At 36.5% G+C, this 20,946-nt stretch overlaps 1 protein-coding gene across 1 annotated transcript; it reads left to right on the forward strand.

Moving 5' to 3' along the window:
* The first annotated feature begins 17,828 nt into the window (after positions 1-17,828).
* Positions 17,829-20,663, forward strand: LOC125778730 (kelch-like ECH-associated protein 1B). Its single transcript, XM_049457864.1, has 5 exons — positions 17,829-18,128; positions 18,202-18,518; positions 19,667-19,868; positions 20,241-20,339; positions 20,406-20,663. The coding sequence occupies exons 1-5, from the start codon at positions 18,045-18,047 to the stop codon at positions 20,595-20,597; spliced, it is 894 nt and encodes a 297-aa protein (XP_049313821.1). The 5' UTR covers positions 17,829-18,044; the 3' UTR covers positions 20,598-20,663.
* Positions 20,664-20,946: the final 283 nt, after the last annotated feature.

The following is a 20,946-nucleotide window of genomic DNA, read 5'->3' on the forward strand; positions in this document are numbered from 1 at the left end:
GGTGCAAAGAAAATCCAAAAATTATTCATGAATAACCCTTACATGCACCTAAACAGACTGTTTGGTGCGGTTTTTGGTCTGATGGAATCACCGGTCTGTATTTCTTTCGAAATGAAGCTTGTGATACCGTTACTGTCAATAGAGTGGTAAAGACCGCCGATAACCAATTTTTTAAGGCCGCAATTAAAATAAACTTCCTCCAAGAAGTTGTGATTTAACATCATTACACCACTTCTTGGGCTCATTAGTCTTTAGCAATAAACCAAACTCTCTTCAAGCACCATAAGTCAATATTGAACGTGCTATTCATGGCATACGACTTGATTTAGTGGAAAATTTAGTTCACTAAATTCATTCCTGCAAAAGAAGTCGCGGAGGCCATTTTATAGATATTGTATTCAAAACTTAATTGTGCCGATTGCACTTCACACTAAATAAAAAACATTTGCATTTCCTTAACAATTAGTGTGTGTTTCGTTTTTTAATCATATCACTTTTATTGGAAAAATCTTCAGTGGATGTTATAGTGATCCGATATCGCCTGTTTCGACAAATTAACAGCTTCTTGAAGAGCAAATGACGTTTACAAAATTTCAAAACGATATCTTAAAAACTGAGGGACTAATTCGTATATACATATACAGACAGACTTACGGACGAACAGACAGACAGACGGAAATGGCTAGATCGACTCAGCTCAACATACTGATCATTTATATATATACTTTATAGGGTCTCCGACGCTCCCTTCTGGGTTTTACAAACTTCTTGACAAACTTAATGTACCCTGTTCAGGGTATAAAAACGTACGTACGTGCTTGATTTCGTTAAACAAAATTACTCATGTATGCAAATTTAACAGAGAATTTGTTTTTTTATATCGAAGTTAGCCTTGATTTATTGTTTATGTTTATTTTTAGGATTCGGTTAGGTTAGGTTAAATGGTTGATCAAAGGTCGAACGTGGACTACTACATATATTATATGTAGTCCTTTGTGAGGCCATAGAGAAGAAGAACTCCTGTGTTCGAACTTATAAATTAGCAAAACGCAAATTTCCGCAGATGTTTAATTTCCGTTCCTGCTAGTTCGGGGGTATATCTGAATGTATGCGCCCCAAATTATTAAGTCTTGACCTCCCTAACGCGAGACAGCCAAGAAAGAATTTTTGAGTTGTTTCCACTTAATCTTCTTCCATATCGCTTCTGCAGATGGCGGTAAGATTCACAGCCTTACTGCGTGGATGCCAATAGGGCAATTATATATTAAAAGCCCCAACACTTGGGAGAGGCTAGCCTTAGTAAGGGCAAAGAGATCACTAGATCTCTTGCGAACGATCTTGGACAAAAAGACTTTTGCGACAGCGCATGTACTAATGGTGACCCCGAGCTGACCAAGCTTCCGCGAGGCCCAGCTATTCAGTAATAGAAGAAGATACGAGAGCACAGATCCACTCTCTTTTCTACCGATAATCTACTATAAAATTTGCTTTATTTTTTCTTTATATTTAATCTAAGATATACTTATAGTTTTATTTTAATTCAGATTTGAAAAGTTTGTTTCAATATCTCAAGTGGTTTTCTCTTCATACTATTTTTTGTTTCTCCTGTAAACCTATGAAAAGTCATGTTACGTTAATTTGGATTTCAGGTGACGATATGTGTGTATATCGCGGACTATCATAATATATTAGGCGTGTTTTATTTGACCAGAAAACTAAGCTATTAGCTTATTATTAGCGAGCTTATTTTTGCTTTTACACCAACAAAATGTATAGCGATGCACCTGCTACACCCTTGCAAATAAGCAACACTAAAACGCTGTTGTATTATTTGCAACACTGGTTCGCAAATTATCAGCTGTTTGTCAAAAATAAAAACATTGTAAACAAAGAGAAGAAATGGAGCAAACCGGTTTTAACAAAATAAGGCTAAAACACGTAAAGCCGAATAAAAATTGGAGCGAAACAGAAATCCAGAGTTTACTGGATTTCTTGCAGTAAGCTCCAGAAGTAAAAGTGGAATTTGTGCTATGTGCTGCATAAAAATATTTCTTACCTTCAATGTCCATAATTTCTTCAGCAGCTTCATCAAATAAAGCGTCAGTCAATTTTTCCCTAAAACTTTTTTTTCGACATATTTTCCAATTTGTGAGAAAATTTTGTTTACAAACAATGTTTTTCTTCACCGATCAGCTGTGAATTAATGATCTTTGAAAGGGTTGAGCAGAAACCACAAAAATAGCCGTTCATTTTTGATGCTCAATATTTGCAATTGCATAATTTTGCAAACTCAGATGCACAAGATTTCTGAATATCCGATATCCGTTTGTATTAACAAAAATACATTCAGTTGCATATAACTCGAACTCTTGAAAAGCTAAAGGAAGCCATCCTTCGTCAAAACGACGACGGATGATTAAAACTGGTGCGAAAATAAGTTTTTTTTTTAATTTTGTGAGTTTCATAAAATCTTTTTTGTATTCTTATCTAAATACGTACACGTACATTTGTACATATGTATATACATATACAAATGGTCAAAATAATAAGTGCATACGCCCGCGTAGCATTCAACGACTACTAAATCCTCATTTAATCATGTTTAAATAGAAAAAATATCGTATTTCATTTCATACTATATATGTATGACTTAAATAATAAAAGTAAAAATATTTGCAATAATAATTGAAACAGGGACTTAAATTTCTACCAAATAATAAAAATACAAAAAAATGGCTGGACGAAATAATAAGTACATCAGGTATCTGTGTATGAAAAACTGTATTAGTTTGAGCTTTCTGTCTCCTATTTGATTTGCTTCTTTCATCAGTATCTGGTATATCCGCCGTTATTTTCAATTCCCTTTGAGGTTCGTTTTGGCATACCAGAGATAAGTTTTTTTTTTAGACAAAATTCCCTAACTGATCCTTATTTTGGAACGATTGCTTCCCAGTTCGTTGCTTTAGCTCCCCCCAAAGGTTTTCAATTGTCTTCAAGTCGGGAGATTAAATTTTTTTTCGTCGCTCCACAAGATATTGCGCCCACTTTTTCTCTCCACTTTTGCCGGACCAATTTGCATGACTTTTCGCGAATTGTAATTTTATCTTTAAATTTTGTTTCCGCTTTTATGATATTTCTCTGGCTATCCTACCAGATAAATTAGCTCGATGTAGCCTTCGTCGAGCCATGCGGGAAGATATTATGCTGCCAATATCGGCTGATATTATTCCTGAAGATATAAATGGGTAATTTTTCTCAACAGTAGCGATACGGTTGTCCGTTGTTGTTGGTGTCTGTTTTGGTCGACCGCGATTTTCATTATTCTTCTTAATTCTTTGGCATTATGCACGAAATACAATGAACGGCCGCATGTTTTAGCGATATTCCTAGAACTTTAACTCTCTTTTTTTAAGTTTAAGACGATATACTTTTCCTCCGCAATGCAGTGCTTCTTTCTACATATCTGTAAAATTAATCAGTTTTTAATGTGTTTTAAACATGGAGCTATACAGCCGAAAGAGCAACCCATTAAAATAAATCGTCCGATTTGCTGGAAATCTTAAAATAATTAACCATGTACTTATTAATTCGCCCACTTAAAAAACGAACATCAACAATCAATTACCACGCCCACTACAAAGAGGGGATTTTCACTATAAAAGATACTACCATATAAAATTTAATAAAATCAACCCGTAGTTGCATTCGTCTTCTTCACCAAACATTCAAAATTCAAGCATGTCTTCAGCCTAAAGGAATGTACTTATTATTTTGAACATATGTATGTGTATATGTGTATTTATTTTGGTCATGCTTATCCACTTTTTGGGATATGAAAACAAATGTGAAATAACAACTTACACATAAATTATATATGATATGTGTCACTCTTAGATTTTAGTCTTAGTATTATAATTCTCTCATATATCTATCTCTTTGTTTATTCTCTCATTTAACATACAATGTGCAGTAAAATAAGATTGCTTATGTTTTCCTTTTATGTAAGTTGAGTTGTATTTTGACGTTCAAATAAAGAAGACGCCCAGCGGTCATTCTAATCTGTCTGGTGACAGATATTTCAGAAGTGGGATAGACATTTAGAAGTGAAAAGTAAATTAAATTTGATCGAAATGAATTTGAAGCAACTCAATATGTTGCAGCTTAAAGAGGTTCTCCGCCGCCTAGATTTAAAGGTGTCGGGAAATAAAGCGGAGTTAATTAAGCGCTTGCAGGAGGAAAGTGATGACATGGTGACACCCGTTGTTGAAGCCGTCTTGGAAGAGGCAGCAGGTATGGATGCAGAGGAGGACGATGTCGGGAGCACGGGACAGCTGGAAGTACAGGTAAGGGAGCTACATGGTGTAGTGGAAGCCCTAAGTGCACAGCTAGAGGCTCTTCGTCCGCTGGTGACAAGTGTTCCGCAAGCGGACATGTCAGTGCATGCAAGAAATCCATACAACAACGCACATACGCCGCTACATACGTTACAGTTGTCGCCTCCAGTAATGCACGCAGTCGCAACATCAGTTTCAACAAAAACGGTACCAGTACAGTACACAGTAGCATCGTCGACCGTTACACAGCCGAAAGCAGCAGTTGTCGTCGCGCAGACGTCGACGTCGCAGCCAAGCTATCTGCTGACTCAGCAGGGTAGTTTGTCAACGCACATTCGTTCAACAGCACAACAAGTGGCACATGCGCCACTGTATAATGTACCAGTTCACCAGAATATGACGCCGCAAACACATGTAGACAGAGCAAGAGAGAGACACACTCTGCAAGAAATCGCAGCAATTTTGCCTGTTTATGATCCGTGTGACAACGAGTATACATCTGTACAGTTTGTACAACGAATTGACCAATTAAGAGAGTTGTACAATTGGGATGACTCTTTGCTTATCTTCGCCGTATTGGGTAAGCTTAAAGGTGTTGCCAAGCGATGGGCAGATGCACAGCCTGTTTTTAGAGAGTGGAGTGAGTTTGTAAGTATATTTCTAATAGATTTTCCATATGTGTATAACGCTGCTGATGCGCATATACGTTTAATGAATTCAAGAATAGGTCGGGACGAAAAGGTTATAGAGTTTTATTATAGAATGCTTGCAGTGGGTCGTCGTGAACAAATCGATGATGTGTCAATAATTCGGTATATAATAAATGGTCTCTATGATGAGTATGTAAAGCGTACGTTAAGCGCAATGAATTTTGTAAAGTGCTCAGATTTACTGCAATCACTGACGAATTTGACAGCGAGTCAAATGTGTAAGAGAAGAGTAGGTAGCACAGAACAAAGAGTAGTGTCGCAGAATTCGGCACGGGTTAAAGAATTTACAACAGACAAAACAAAAAGTGAGGTAGGTCCGATATGTTTTAAATGCAAAGAGAGAGGACACATTGCCAGAAATTGCGTTAAGAAGCAACATAAAAATGGAAAAGCTCCAAATGATAGAGTGAATAGTGTAGAGAGTGAGGAAGTTAACACAAGTATAGAAGAAGAGGCAACAGTTAATAAAATTCAAATTACAGAACCACAAAAAGAATTACGCAAGTGTATTAAGATTTTGGAAAAGAAGAGATTGATTGCAATGCGTTGATTGATTCGGGTAGTTCAAAGTCGCTTGTTAAGAGATCAATTGCTAAGAGATGTAGTAAATGCTATACATCATGTGAGGAGAAGCTAATTGGTTTTGCAGGTGGTGAATTGATCTGTAAAGAGAAAATTTTAGTGAAGATTAAATTCGATGAAATGGTGTATGAGGTAGAATTATTGATTATCGATGACTCGATAATGAAATATGATGCACTAATAGGAATTGATATACTATCGAAGGGAAAGGTAGTTATTGAAGGTGGTAAGTGCAGTATAATGGCTATCGATAGAAAAGCGGTTGATGTAGGGAATCATCTACAACCGGAAACAATGAATAATTTATTTTGTTTATTGGAAAGGTATGGGCACTGTTTTGGGGAAAGCTTGTGTGAACTAGGAAGATCTAAACGGTTCAAGATGAACATTAGACTAACGACTACAAAGCCAATTGCAAAGAAGCCATACAGCATACCTATTCCAAAACAGCAAGTGGTAGAAAAGATAGTGAATGAATTATTAGAGTTAGGTATAATTCAGAAATCGAAGTCATTGTATGCATCTCCTATTGTCTTGGTGCGAAAGTCAAACGGTGAGGATAGGCTTTGCGTTGATTTCCGTGAGCTCAATGCGGTTACTGAGAAGCAGCCATGGTTGATGCCGACCGTAGATGGTGTGCTGGCTACGTTAGCTGGAAAGAAGTTTTTCACCACACTCGACCTTATGTCTGGTTACTATCAGATAGAGTTGGAAGAACAGTCACGATATTTCACTGCGTTTGTGACTCACAACGGTCATTATGAGTTTACCAGAATGCCGTTTGGGTTACGCAATGCTCCGTGTGCGTTTCAACGGATGATGTCGAACTTGGTAGCACCACTCAGCAACAAGGTGATCAGCTACGTCGATGAAGTTATAATTGCAAGTCACACCGAAGATGAAAATTTATTGCACGTAAAAGAATTTCTCGAAATAATTGAACAAGAAGGGTTAACGCTTCGACTGTCGAAGTGCACGTTTATGAGACGTGCGGTATCATTTTTGGGACACGAAGTAAACGAAGGTGGCGTGCGGCCAGGCGCGATGAAAACAAGAGCCATCAAGAATTTTCCAGTACCTCGTAATCAACTAGAAGTCCGTCGTTTCCTTGGACTTACAGGTTTCTTCCGTAAGTTCGTCAGTGGGTATGCCTTGATTGCTAAGCCGCTCACTGAATTGACAAGAAAGAATATTGATTTTGTATGGAGTATAACATGCGAAGATGCTTTTCGAAAGTTGATCGATCATATCACGAACTCACCGGTTCTTACAATTTATGATGTCACCAAGGTACATGAGTTACACACTGATGCTTCGAGCGTAGGACTCGCAGCGATACTGCTACAGTATGACGACACTGGTAACTTGAAGCCGGTGGCTTATTTTAGCAGGGCTTGTACAGAAGCTGAAAAGAATTATCATGCATACGAACTAGAAGTGTTAGCTGTTGTTGAGGCATGTCAACGATTCCGAACGTTCCTGTTGGGTAAACACTTCACCGTCGTCACCGATTGCCAAGCCATATCATGTGCGAAACTTACGACGCCGATGCGTCCACGAGTTGCAAGATGGTTGCTCAGGCTTCTTGAATATGACTACGATATTGTACATCGGGCTGGAACATCAATGTGTCATGTCGATGCAATGAGTCGAGGTCCAGAAAAGCTATCGAATACAGTCAACAAGGAAGGCAGTCACATCCAAGCATTGTCAGTTGATGACTGGGTGTCAGTGATGCAGCAGCAAGACAGCAAGCTGAGGATAATCATTGACGTATTGAGGGGTTTAGCAAACTCTGATCAGCAAGCTCAGATCAAGTCAGAATACTTGTTGAAAAATCACCGACTATTCAAACGAAACATGAAGGATAGTTATCCACTGGTTGTTCCAAAGGGAATGAGATGGCGAATAGTAAAACTATACCATGACGATTGCGGGCATCCAGGTGTTGAAGGCACCGTGAAGAGGACGATGAAACATTTTTGGTTTCCTCGTATGAGAAATTTCGTCAAGGGATACATTAAATCATGTATCGAATGTTGCTACCATCGCCACCCAGGGCGAAAACAGTCCGAGTTGTTCGGGATGGACGTCCCAAAGTTGCCATTCCAGGTTTTGCATATGGATCACTTGGGTCCATTTGTGAAAAGCCGACGCGGGTACGAATACGTTCTGGTAATTATAGACGCTCTAACCAGATATGCAGTTATTACTCCTACGAGGTCAACAAAGACAAAGCCAGTAACAGAAGCATTGAATCAACTTACGTTGTACTTTGGTCTGCCGCAGAGGGTAGTCACAGATCGTGGGACAGCTTTCACATCCACGACGTTTACATCATACTGTAATACCAACAACATACAGCACGTTAAGGTGGCAGTGCGCACACCGCGTTCTAACGGGCTGGCCGAGCGAGTCAACCAAGCAGTGTTGGCATATTTAAAACCGTCAATCGGTAATCCAAGAGATTGGGACATCCAATTACGTTCATTGCAATGGGTAATGAATACGAAAGTAAATTCAACGACTAAGTATGCTCCTATTGATTTAGTATACGATTTTCCACTTCGTGACATAAGCGGAAACAAAGTATTAGCTGCTGTACATGATGATGATGTACAGCTACTGATGAACAAACGGCGCGATGAAGCTACTCGCAACATAGAAACCGCCCGAGCTAAATGGAAAGCTAGATTCGATGCGAAACACTCCAAACCAGAGCCGTATGCAGAAGGTGACTTAGTACTGTTAGCAGCACCTGTTCCTAGCACTGGTGAATCTCGAAAGCTCCAACCACATTACAAAGGGCCATACATCGTGAAGAAGGTTCTACGATTCAATCGATACGTCGTCGAAGATGTTGATGGGCATCAATGCTCTCAACGTCGATATTCAACAATAGCACTACCGACAACATGAAACCGTGGTGCGTCCTATTTCCGGAGGTTGATGACGAGTATGATGAATCCGGGTACATTACCAACGATCATCCAACTCGGGACGAGTTGAAGCAGCAGGAGAGGCCGAGTTGTCACTCTTAGATTTTAGTCTTAGTATTATAATTCTCTCATATATCTATCTCTTTGTTTATTCTCTCATTTAACATACAATGTGCTGTAAACTACGATTGCTTATGTTTTCCTTTTATGTAAGTTCAGTTGTATTTTGACGTTCAAATAAAGAAGACGCCCAGCGGTCATTCTAATCTGTCTGGTGACATATGTACGTACACTAATTTTTTCAAGTGAAATCTCCGTTGACAGGGACAACCAAATATACTTGCAGGCATAGAAATATGTATTACATGTGTATATACAGTGGTGGCCTCATAATTAGAACCGAAGAATGGTATTTGGAGCTATGTTTAAAAAACTAAAAAATTTGGAACACCTACCAGGAAGACCAGACCTCGAAAAACCACTCCAGTAGAAGACCGGATAATTTGTAGGACGGGCAAAAACCTCACTTTCATGACTTCGCGTGAAATAGAGGCTGAAGTTGGACAAGAGATTAATGTAGAAATCTCAACTCGGACGATAAGAAGGCATTTACCGCTTGTATCAAACAAAACAATTTTAAGAAGTGGTTGCGATTTGCAAAGGAAATGCTGAAGAAAAATCCTCAATACTCGAATATAGTTCGCTGGAGTGACGAATCTAAGTTCAATTTATTCCGTTCCGACGGAAAATCTTATGTAAGCCGTCCTCTCAACATGGCGCTGAACCCCAGAAAAACACTTTGGCTCATCTGTTATGGTTTGGGGAACATCATAATTGAAATTAACATTTTATTTTATTTTTTTCTTAATTTAAACGGAAAGTTTAGTCGAGCTATTACTTAGAAAACAATTAAATCGGCCGCTTTTGTATGAGCACAGAAAAGCTGGTTTGAGTTTTACTCATTAAACGTAATAAATTATAAACTATAATTAGAATTAGATAATGTTTCTTCTGCATACTAAAAACATAACAAAAAATAAGAATTGAAGAAAATCCCGAACAAACCAAAAAGATCTAAACAAATTTTAAGAAAGTATAGCGATAAGCTTTGCGTGGCCACGAGTGTACAAATAATTCCATATGCACAAGAAATATGAAGAGGAACTAACACTACGAGCAGGGTACCGGAAACGCTCGTGTGATAAGCTCGTTTCAGTTTTCAGAAGAAATAACACTACGAGTAGGGTACCGGTTTATTCAATAAATTTGGGTTGATTGTAGTCGTTATATACGAAATTTATTAAAATTCAATTGTAATATAAAAATAAGTTGTTTTTTTTCTGTTTGCTATAACTGACTAAACCGTTGAATGAAATGAAATGTGACCATAACCATTATGAAGGGGACCTAATGAGGATGGTTTGTAAAAAAAAATCAGAAAATGTTATTTTTTAACCGACTTACGAGCGAAAGTTAAAAAAGTGCATTACTTAGTTATAACAAAGGCAGAGACAGAGAATGTTATTTCACATTTAACTAAGCTGCAACATACTGAAAAGGCGAGTGAATTCTGACCAAAATAATTAAATTTAATTTTTTTTTTCATTTTAAAATGCCGAAAAGATCTAGAATTCAACTTTCTAGAAATAGGTATAGCGTGAATAACAACAAAAACAACGTTTTTTTGGCGCGCCAGGGCACTGGAAAGAGGTTTCTTGCTAATTTAATACTTGCTAAAATAAGACAGTCAGGAAAAATAGCTTTAGCAGTTGAATGCACCATAAAGGCCGTGGACAGAACATGGGCGGAATAACTTTTGTATTTGCTGGAGATTTCCGATAGACTCTTCCTGTCAATAACCCTGTCGCCTTTATGAACTTCGATTGAAAATATAAAATTACGGACGAATGTAAGAGCTCATCTTCATGGAATCACTGATGGTAATTTTCCACAGCAACTGCTTAAACTTGGGGAAGGAATTTTTCCCACTCCAAAAGTAAGCAGTAATTGTAATTCTTCTGAATGAGTCCCTAGGCCAAATAGTTCATAGCTTAGAGATATTAATAGATGAAGTTTACCCTGACATAGAGAATTTGCACTAAAAGGAATTTCATTGGTTGTGTTCTAAGGCAATAGAGTCACCCAAGGATGATAGTCTCAACGAAATAAGCGATCTAGTTATTCAAAAAGTTCCCAGAGAAAACAAAAAATACAAATCGATAGACACCGTGACTAATATCGAAGAAGCAAGTCCATTATCATCTTTCGCTCTAATCACAAATAAGTCCTAAGGCCAAACTAACGAATTAGTAGGGATTGACACACGAAAAGAATGTTTTACTCATGGCCAACAGTATTTAGGTCTACCACGGATTGGATGTCCTAAAGAAGACTTTTAAGAATATATTGTAATTAACGGGATACTAAAATTTTTTATTCTAATTAGCTGTAAACAGCTGTAGCTGTATTCTAAATTCCACTTGATTCCTTTATTTTCCAGTACACAAATCAAGAAGCAATTAATATAACGGCATTAAATTTTGCACGAATAATTCCTTTAGTATACGCTACATTATGTCAAAATTTATTCAAATACAAGCAACACCGTTCAATATCCTAGCTACCGAATATGTCGACCCCAGTACCTACGAGTATAGCTGACTTTTGATAGAAAACGTCGGTCAATGTGTGAAATAGTAATAGCGCGTAGTTCTAGTTTTATTCGTCGCATCGGGTCATGCTATACCTTTTTAGAAAGCTCATTTCACGCTAACAGGTGTTTGATTGATTGTCGTTTCTTTAAAGTCGTTCGTGGGTTATAGCGTCGCAAACATGGAGAAAAATAAAGAGAAAATACGGCATATTTTACAATACTACTACGATAAAGGCAAAAATGCATCTCAAGCCGCCAATAAAATTTGTGCAGTTTATGGATCCGATACAATTTCCATTTCCACTGCACAATGATGGTTTCAACGTTTTCGTTCTGGTGTAGAGGTGGTCGAAAGAGGGGCCACGCTCCGGAAGGCTTGTCGTCGAAAATTGCGATAAAATCGCTAAATTGGTCGAAAGAGATCGGCATAGTAGTCATCAAAGCGTTATAAACTATTTGAAGAAGCTTGGAGTCACTAAGAAGCTCGATGTATGGGTGCCACACGAATTGATTCAATAAAAATACCGCAAGACTTTTTTGACAACCCAATGTAACTGGAATTAAGGGATAAGCCTTCTCTTATAATGGTAAATTTGCAAATGGGTTGAATCGGTTTATTTTTGTGTGTACACTTCAACTGCTTCGATTTGTGATTTCTCTGCTCTTTTGTCAAAAAATTTACTTGCGAAAACAACAACAAAGTTATCAAGTTGAATTGAAGCAAGAGACTATGAGGATAGCTCATTGTAGTGGTATCAGAGAACATAAAACCATGAGTAGGTGCAAATCGAATTTTGTATGATGCTCGATTGGACGGCTAAGAGAGCTGAAAAACTTCAACTATATCACTATCAGAAATAAGTAAAAAGCGACTGTTTGCATTTAGAGGATTATCCACGAAACGAGAAAAATGGAAGCAGTAAAACAGAAAATAAAAAAGTTATGTCACATAGTCATAAAATCGAAGAAAATAAGAATGCCTATTCCGGAAATTGATTTTAACAACTGTTTCGAGGATTAAAAGAAACATTGGCACAAGTGTGTAGTGGCCATAGATTTTGAAGAATAAATTAAGAATTTTAAAATTATGAATGAAGTCTTACAATTTTTTCCTCATAGTTTATTTACGAGTATTTCAATAAGAATTAAGTTATTTTTACTTTCGGTCACTAACTGATGCAGGAAGCGTTGTTGGAGTTATTTGATCATCTCCAGGGCATTTAAGCTTGCATGGCTTAGCTCTTTATATCTCTCAACACAGAAACAGAGAAATATTATTTTTACGAGAGCGCAAAGAGATTGGTTCTCTAAGTGATCGCTGTACTTAGTAGTTCAGCTGCAGAAAAATGCTTTACCTGCAGTATATATAGCGTTAGTAGCAACGCGTACGAGTTCAGTTTGTTTAAATTGTGCGTTGTGAACAGTGTAGTTATATCAGTTACCGGCAATTCATAGCAAATTATACTATACTACAATATTATCCGTAAGTATAAACAAAAATATATCCAGTTGGCTGTAGTAACTCGTAGTCTTGAAGAGCTAAAATATGTCATCCTTCGTCAAAACGATGACGGGCGATTAAAATTGGTTTAAAAACAAGTTTTTGTACATACATATATACTCGTACTTACATACACAAATGGTCAAAATAATAAGTACATACGCCGGTGTAGCATTCAACGGCTAATAAATTCTCTTTTAATCATGTTTAAATAGAAAAAATATCATATTTCATTTCATATATGACTTAAATAATAAAAGTAAAGATATTTTCAATAATAATTGAAATAGGGACTTAAATTTCTACCAAATAATAAAATACTAAAAAATCGCTGGATGAAATAATAAGTACATCAGATATCTGTGAATGAAAAACTGTATTAGTTTGACTGACTGATACCAGGTTTTTTTTGAACAAAATTCCCCAACTGATCCATATTTTGGAACGATTGCTTCCAAATTTGGTGCATTATCTCCCGCCAAAGGTTTTCAATTGAATTCAAGTCGGGAAGTTGAACTTGAGAACTCCAACCATTGGCCTGGGACCGATCTTTTACCAACCTCAAAGTATGCTTAGGATCATTATCCTGTAGAAATTTCCATATTAGTGTTTTCTAAGATGTCTTTAAATTGGATTTTATTCACGGTGTTTTAAATACGATGTATTGGTCCTACACCATACCACGAAAAGCAGCCCCAAACCATTATGTTGCCGCCACCGTGTTTAACCCGCTTTTTTGTAGACTGTGAATACTTCTTTCGGATGACGAATATTCCGTCAGGCATCATTTCCGAACAAATTACATTTTGTTTTGACATTTCACAAGATATTGCGCCCACTTTTTCTCACCACTTTTGCCCGATCAATTTGTATGATTTTTCGCGAATTGTAATTTTATTTTTAAATTTTTTTTACTGCAGTTATGATATTCTTCTGGCTGTCCTGCCAGGTAAATTAGCTCAATGTAGCCTTCGTCGAGTCATGCGGGAAGATATTATGCTGCCAATATCGGCTGATAGTATTCTTGAAGATATAAATGGGTCCAGTGACGATACGGTTGTCCGTTGTTGTTGGTGTCTTTTTTGTCGACCCCGATTTTCAATGAACGGCCTCGTGTTTAGCGATATTCCTAGAACTTTAACTCTCTTTTTGTAAAGTAGAAGACGATTTCCTTTTTCTCCGCACTGCAATTCTTTTTTCTACTCATCTATACATTTTTTTTGTTTTTAATGCGTTTTAAACATGGAGCTATACAACCGAAAAACCAAACCATTAAAATAAATCGTCCGATTTGCTGAAAATCTTAATTAACCATGTACTTATTATTTCGCTCACTTAAAAAACGAACATCAACAATCAATTGCCACGCCCACTACAAAGAGGGCATTTTCACTATAAAAGATACTACCATATCGAATTTAATAAAATCAAACCGTAGTTGCATTTAAAATTCAATCCTGGCTACAGCCTAAAGGAATGTACTTATTATTTTGAACATACAGCTGCGAGCATTGAAATAGTAGTGGGTGTTAGAGCTTTACATATCTGTGAGTTATGTAACATGCCAAACAATTTTAACATCCATTGAAATGCGAAAGTGGATCATATTTACCAGGCTATGTTTACCACTAAAAATATTTAGATTTGAATATGTACAAGATGTGTTTATTTACAAAGATGTATTTATGTATGAAAACTTTGGGGAGCAGTAAAATAGTAGTAAAGTAATAAAAAATTTTTTTAAAAAATACTGAAGGATTTTTGCAAGTTTCGTCTATAGGAGATCTTAGTACTTGGTAGCGTGGCCATGATTTTTGATAACAGCAATACATCGCTTCTTCAGAGAATCTACGAGACTGTGGCATCTTTTCAGTGGTATGCTCTGCCATGATTGCTGCACTACGGTCCACAATTCGTTGTTGTTTTTGTGTTTATCCTTCCACACGGCTTTCTTGACATCCGCGCAACGGTTTTCAATAGGATTGAGGCCAGGGGATTGAGCTGGCCTATCCATGACCTCAACTCCATTGACCCGAAACCACTATTTTGCCACCCTACTGGTGTGCTTCGGACCATTATCCTGCTGAAATATCCTTTTCAGCGGCATGTCTTCTTCAGCAAATAGTATCATAATATGCTGCATTATATCCACTATGTGTATCGGATATTATGCCAGTAATCTTGTAAATTGGGACTACACAAAAAAATTTGGCCTGTAAGATAAACAGCCCAAACCATGATATTCAAACCGCCATGCTTCAAAGTTTTTGTGCTGAATCTGGGGTCGTACTCTGTATTAGGGGAGCGTCTTAGACACTGACAGGATTCTTTACCGCCATATAGAACAACTTTCGACACGTCTGTCCACAAGATGCTGCGCCATTTCTCAATCGGCCAATTCAGGTGTCCTTTGGCGAATTTAAGACGTCTTGCTACATGATTTTTTTTTTTAATAACGGTACTTTTCGAGGACTGCGGACATATAAATTATGTTTATGTGGAAGTCTTCTCACTGTATGAACACCGCAGGCCAGGTTAAGTTCATTCCGAATCTCCATAGCTGACATTCTAGGTCGAGTCTTGGCACATCTTACAACTATTCGTGTAAAATTCTCAGAAAGAATCCGTCTTGCGCCGCTTTTTTTGTATTTTATTTATAAATAATTGCATTGCGAATCGTTGTGGCTTAACACCCTACAAGTCTTTCCACTCCCTTGTAGGATTTACCGTTTTTTATGACAGATTGAATCCATTCTCGTTTTTCTTCACTACAGGGCTTCCCCCGGCCCAATAAAAGGGACAAAGTCATATTTGTTTTGCTTTTTGCATTGAATAATATATAAAAGATTAGGAAACTTACTTTTTGTGTGATAAAATTAAAATTTTTTTAGTAAAAATGAACTGTTTGTAATCAGCTCACCGTTCACTACTATTCTATTGCTCGCTCATAAAAACAAATATCCCAATAAAATTGGCTCTAAAAAAGTAACGGTAAGTGTTGCACACTTATTGTTGTGAATAACAGGACCGTTATACTTCAGAGAATATAACTAAAATAATGATCGAAGACAATATCATAAAATAAACAAAATTTAAAGCAAAACTCTCTTGGCCAATAGGCACTACTATTTCAATGCTCGCAACTGTATGTATGTATATGTATATTTATTTTGGTCATCCAAATCGTTGATAATATCTTAAAAGATCATGTGGTCACACTTATCCACTTTTAGAATTATGTGGATATGAAAACAAATGTGAAACAATAACTCACACTTAAATTACATATGATATGTACCTACACTCATTGTTTCATGTGAAATCTCCGTTGACACGGACAACCAAATATACATACCGACATAAAAATATTATACGAGTATGTGTATACGCATACACCACGCAAAGCTTACCCCTCAACATTCTGAAGTGTTGTGCATATTTGACAACTTTTATAGCGGTTCCTTTTGCGGTATAAATTTTTTTTTTTTTAAACTAAGTTAGTGACATGTTATTTATCAAAAGTATTGAAAATTAAAAACAAAAGACTGACATGCGTTGAAAAAGTGATATTTTTGATTTTTTTAATTTAACTTCATTTACAAAATAATTGAAATTAATATTTTATTTATTTATTTTTTACACTTCTTGTAGTTTAGTCGCGGTATTACTTTGAAAACAATTAAATCGGCCGCTGTTGTATGAGCACAGAAAAAGCTAGTTTGTGTTTTACTCATTAAACGTAATTAATTATAAACTATAATTAGAATTAGATAATATTACTTCTGCTTACCAAAAACTTAACAAAAAAGAAGAATTGAAGAAAATCCCGAACAAATCAAAAAGACCTTAACAAATTTTAAGAAAGTATAGCGATAAGCTTTGCAAGGCCACGAGTGTACAAATAATTCCAAATGCACAAGAAATATGAAGAGGAACTAACACTACGAGTAGGGTACCGGAAACGCTCGTGTGATAAGCTCGTTTCAGTTTATTCAACAAATTGGATTGATTGTAGTCATTATATACAACATAAATTAAATTTAATTGTAATCGAATAAAAAAAAGAGTTTGGCACGGCTGATGAACCGCGCGATGACATCATGCAAAACTCTTTGATTTACTCTCATTATCTTTCGCTGCTTATGAAGAGCAGCTGTGCTCAAAACTTAAGGGACACCAAAAATATATGTACCTGCTTAAAGTAGCCGACAAAATCAGTGCGAAACGAAATTTGAAGGAACGACACAAATGAGTTCTTTAAACACGTGCAACTAAAGTTTTTTTGCTGTTCGTTGCAAGAAATGCGAAATATTTGCATTTAAATCGTTAATCATTAAATCATGATATTTTAGTTTGAGTTATATTATGTTTTAGTTTAAGTAGCTTTTTATTTAAAATATTTTTTTTTGTTATGTTGTAAAGGTTTCGAAAAATGTTAGTTATTTATCTACATACGTACGTATCCAGTATTGATTTATAATAAGAATACACGTATTTAGGGTTGTATAAAATAGCCTAAAGTTATTTTTAAAATACCTAAGCAATTTTCTTTTCAATTGTTATAAAACATGTGAGTTTAGACAGCTCTCTCATGAATCAAAGAGTTTCGCATCATTTTATCCATTTGTTCTGTGACGAGTGTGCTTACATTTGTATGTACACACTATGTATCCATATGTATTTACAAAAATTTATAATATTGGAGATGTTGAAATCTCGAAAAGCATAAGTGTTATTATTTTTGTTTGTCAATCACTAACATTTGAGGGGGTAAGTGTTGAAAAATAATTTCAAAAACTTTTTTTTGAAGCACCCTAACATACATACTATGCATTATGTGCCGAGACGAAAAGTATGAGTCAAGAGTTGAGAGCGTATGCCTATAATAATTGCAGTGCTCAGTGTGCCTTATTTCCAATATTTGTATATTGGTAGACCCCCGTTATCGAGCCGTTATATTAACATTTACTTTCCTTCCGCTTACATACGCATCGTTTTTTAAGACGGTTGCATTCGAAGCTCAACATTTTCAAAAACAATAAACGCGATTTCTCTAATTTTACATACATAAATATTTTAACTAGTATATTTGTAATGAAGCAATGCACACTGAAAGATGTCAAAAAGGTACTTTCATTGCGCGGTTCGTGGGAATGGTAGTAAACTAGAATCCGATTCTACTTGAGTAACAAGTTTACTTGAAAAATAATCGATTTTTGAGACTCGACCTTTATTTTCAGAATCGTTCAAGAATCGAATTTTGACATTTCAATTTACAGGACCACGTGGGGTGAAGGCGTTATAGAGGATCGGACAAAGATAAATATGCAATCTACAGGGGCACGTGGGGTCAGTGCTGCAAATTGTGGTGAGAAAACATTGCTGCTGGCTTGCTTTAAGGAAACACTGGTAAACGCTTACCGTGGCTTATATTCAAGAATTATACTCTTAAATTAATGTACGTACAATATTTTTGGAATAGTCGGATCTTTATCTGCTACAATATAACAAAGCTGAGAATAAGTGGCAGGAATATGCGAGTATAGAAATCGATTATAAATATTATAGAACTATTTTAAAGGATGATAATATATTATTTATTGGCGGTGAGAGAAATAATGAACCACCCAGATCACTCACTCAGATCGTCCGCAGCTGGAATATAAGGAATAAGACATGGCAAGATTTACCCGCCATGGGTACAGCAAGATCCTCGCACTGCGTTGTCGAATTAGATGATAAAATTTACGCGATTGGTGGTGTTAAGAATTGCTCTGACCCTCTGTCGTCGGTGGAAAGGTAAATATGTATGTATAAGTCTGTAACGAATTAATTAACGATGGCGATTGTGAGCTTTTACAATTACAGGTTAACTTAACTTTTTCACCATTAAGAAAGCACTTTAGACAACATGTAACGGGTGATTTTTTTGAGGTTAGGATTTTCATGCATTAGTATTTGACAGATCACGTGGGATTTCAGACATGGTGTCAAAGAGAAAGATGCTCAGTATGCTTTGACATTTCATCATGAATAGACTTACTAACGAGCAACGCTTGCAAATCATTGAATTTTATTACCAAAATCAGTGTTCGGTTCTTTTCTTTTTTATCGACAAATTTTGTTCAGCGATGAGGCTCATTTCTGGTTGAATGGCTACGTAAATAAGCAAAATTGCCGCATTTGGGGTGAAGAGCAACCAGAAGCCGTTCAAGAACTGCCCATGCATCCCGAAAAATGCACTGTTTGGTGTGGTTTGTACGCTGGTGGAATCATTGGACCGTATTTTTTCAAAGATGCTGTTGGACGCAACGTTACGGTGAATGGCGATCGCTATCGTTCGATGCTAACAAACTTTTTGTTGCCAAAAATGGAAGAACTGAACTTGGTTGACATGTGGTTTCAACAAGATGGCGCTACATGCCACACAGCTCGCGATTCTATGGCCATTTTGAGGGAAAACTTCGGACAACAATTCATCTCAAGAAATGGACCCGTAAGTTGGCCACCAAGATCATGCGATTTAACGCCTTTAGACTATTTTTTGTGGGGCTACGTCAAGTCTAAAGTCTACAGAAATAAGCCAGCAACTATTCCAGCTTTGGAAGACAACATTTCCGAAGAAATTCGGGCTATTCCGGCCGAAATGCTCGAAAAAGTTGCCCAAAATTGGACTTTCCGAATGGACCACCGTTAAAAAATCACCTATATTAGGGTAGTATGGATGTTGGACAAACTAGGTGCTTGCACATTTCAGAAGGCGAGAATTTAGTGAACTGCTATGGTCTGATTAACTCTGGCATGAACTCTAACTCTTTGACATTGTCAACGACTTCTTTAGAATAAATCTAAGTTTTTTTAATAGACTACTGAACGTGACGAAATGCCATTATTTACGCTTCAGTTTAAAGATTTGCATTATTTTCATTGTATTTGTTTATTTCTAGATATACGACATCCGATGGTTGGAAGTCCGTGAAGAGCTTGAATGTTGGACGATATAACGCAAATGCAGTGGCTTTGAATGGCAAAATCTATATAATAGGCGGTTTAGGAGATCACTTGTTAAAATCCGTCGAATGTTACAACCCGGATTCGGATACTTGGACTTCTTGCCCGGATATGAATGAATACCACCTTGTGCCTGCTGTGAGTTACGTTAAATATTATTAATATTGGTAGAATGTTTATCAAGTCATGATTTGGTAGAATGAGGAAGAGTCGGGAAGGGTATATAATGCCTTTATTTATGTGTTTAAATATTACCATTCGACTCCTTGAATTCCTTTTACTATAGACGGATTAACGTAACCGGAATTCGTATCCTGTCTGAAGCTTTCCAAATCATTTGTGAAATACATACCGCCGTTACAATAAGAGACGACATTTGATTTCTCGCTTGCAAACCTTCCCTAGAGTTTTCAAAACCTATAAAAGTCGCTTCAATAACATTTACTAAAATCGCCCTCAAAACTCTATTAAAACTAAATACAACGTTTATTGCTACTTTTTATATTACAGGTAGCTGCGCATAATGGTCACATTTATGTTTTCGGCGATTACGGCAACAATAAGGACACTATTGAACGCTACAATCCTCAGCGAAAGACATGGTCTAATGTATATTAAGTTAATTTTTGCCTATCGCTTGATCTCAAACTAAATATTTTTAAAAACATTTCGCAGATTTGCCCTTTGAATGATGAGTGGGGTTGTAAAGCTTGCGTATCGCTCGATAATAAACTATGGGCTATTGATAGAAACGCTGTATCAGTCTATGACGAGGAAAATGACCGTTGGGAACAAAAGTACTCATCACCCAAAATTGATATTCGTTCCTGTTTTATTGTGCCTGCAGACTTACTGACATCGAAATGAATAACCAGTATTAATAAATATATTTTTTGTAGTAAATTCTCTTATAATAAATACCAAAATATCTAATTTTCTCGCTTTGGAAAATTCGTCATATATTCTTTGTATGCTACATAGGTTTTAGTTATAATACTCTTACATCTCGATGTCTATGGAATCAGGACCAAGCATATGTTAACGCATACAGTTATTTGTAATTGTTTGACGAGAAAATGCAAAGCGCAGTTGGTATCGTTTTGTAATTCTTTCCGGTTTCAAATGAATATTTACAATATGTTCTTAATAATTGTATTTTTTTTTAATATGTGTATGTATTGCAATATGCAAGCAAATATCAATAATACAACCAAAT

The sequence above is a fragment of the Bactrocera dorsalis genome, chromosome 5 (assembly GCF_023373825.1).
Source record: "Bactrocera dorsalis isolate Fly_Bdor chromosome 5, ASM2337382v1, whole genome shotgun sequence".
NCBI lineage: Eukaryota > Metazoa > Arthropoda > Insecta > Diptera > Tephritidae > Bactrocera > Bactrocera dorsalis.

Excerpts from the sequence above, each read along its gene's own strand:
- LOC125778730 (XM_049457864.1), top strand. The coding sequence starts at position 18,045 with ATGCAATCTACAGGGGCACGTGGGGTCAGTGCTGCAAATTGTGGTGAG. Across the intron at positions 18,129-18,201 it reads CTTGCTTTAAGGAAACACTG|TCGGATCTTTATCTGCTACA; the intron begins GTAAACGCTTAC and ends TTTTTGGAATAG. Across the intron at positions 20,340-20,405 it reads AGCGAAAGACATGGTCTAAT|ATTTGCCCTTTGAATGATGA; the intron begins GTATATTAAGTT and ends AACATTTCGCAG.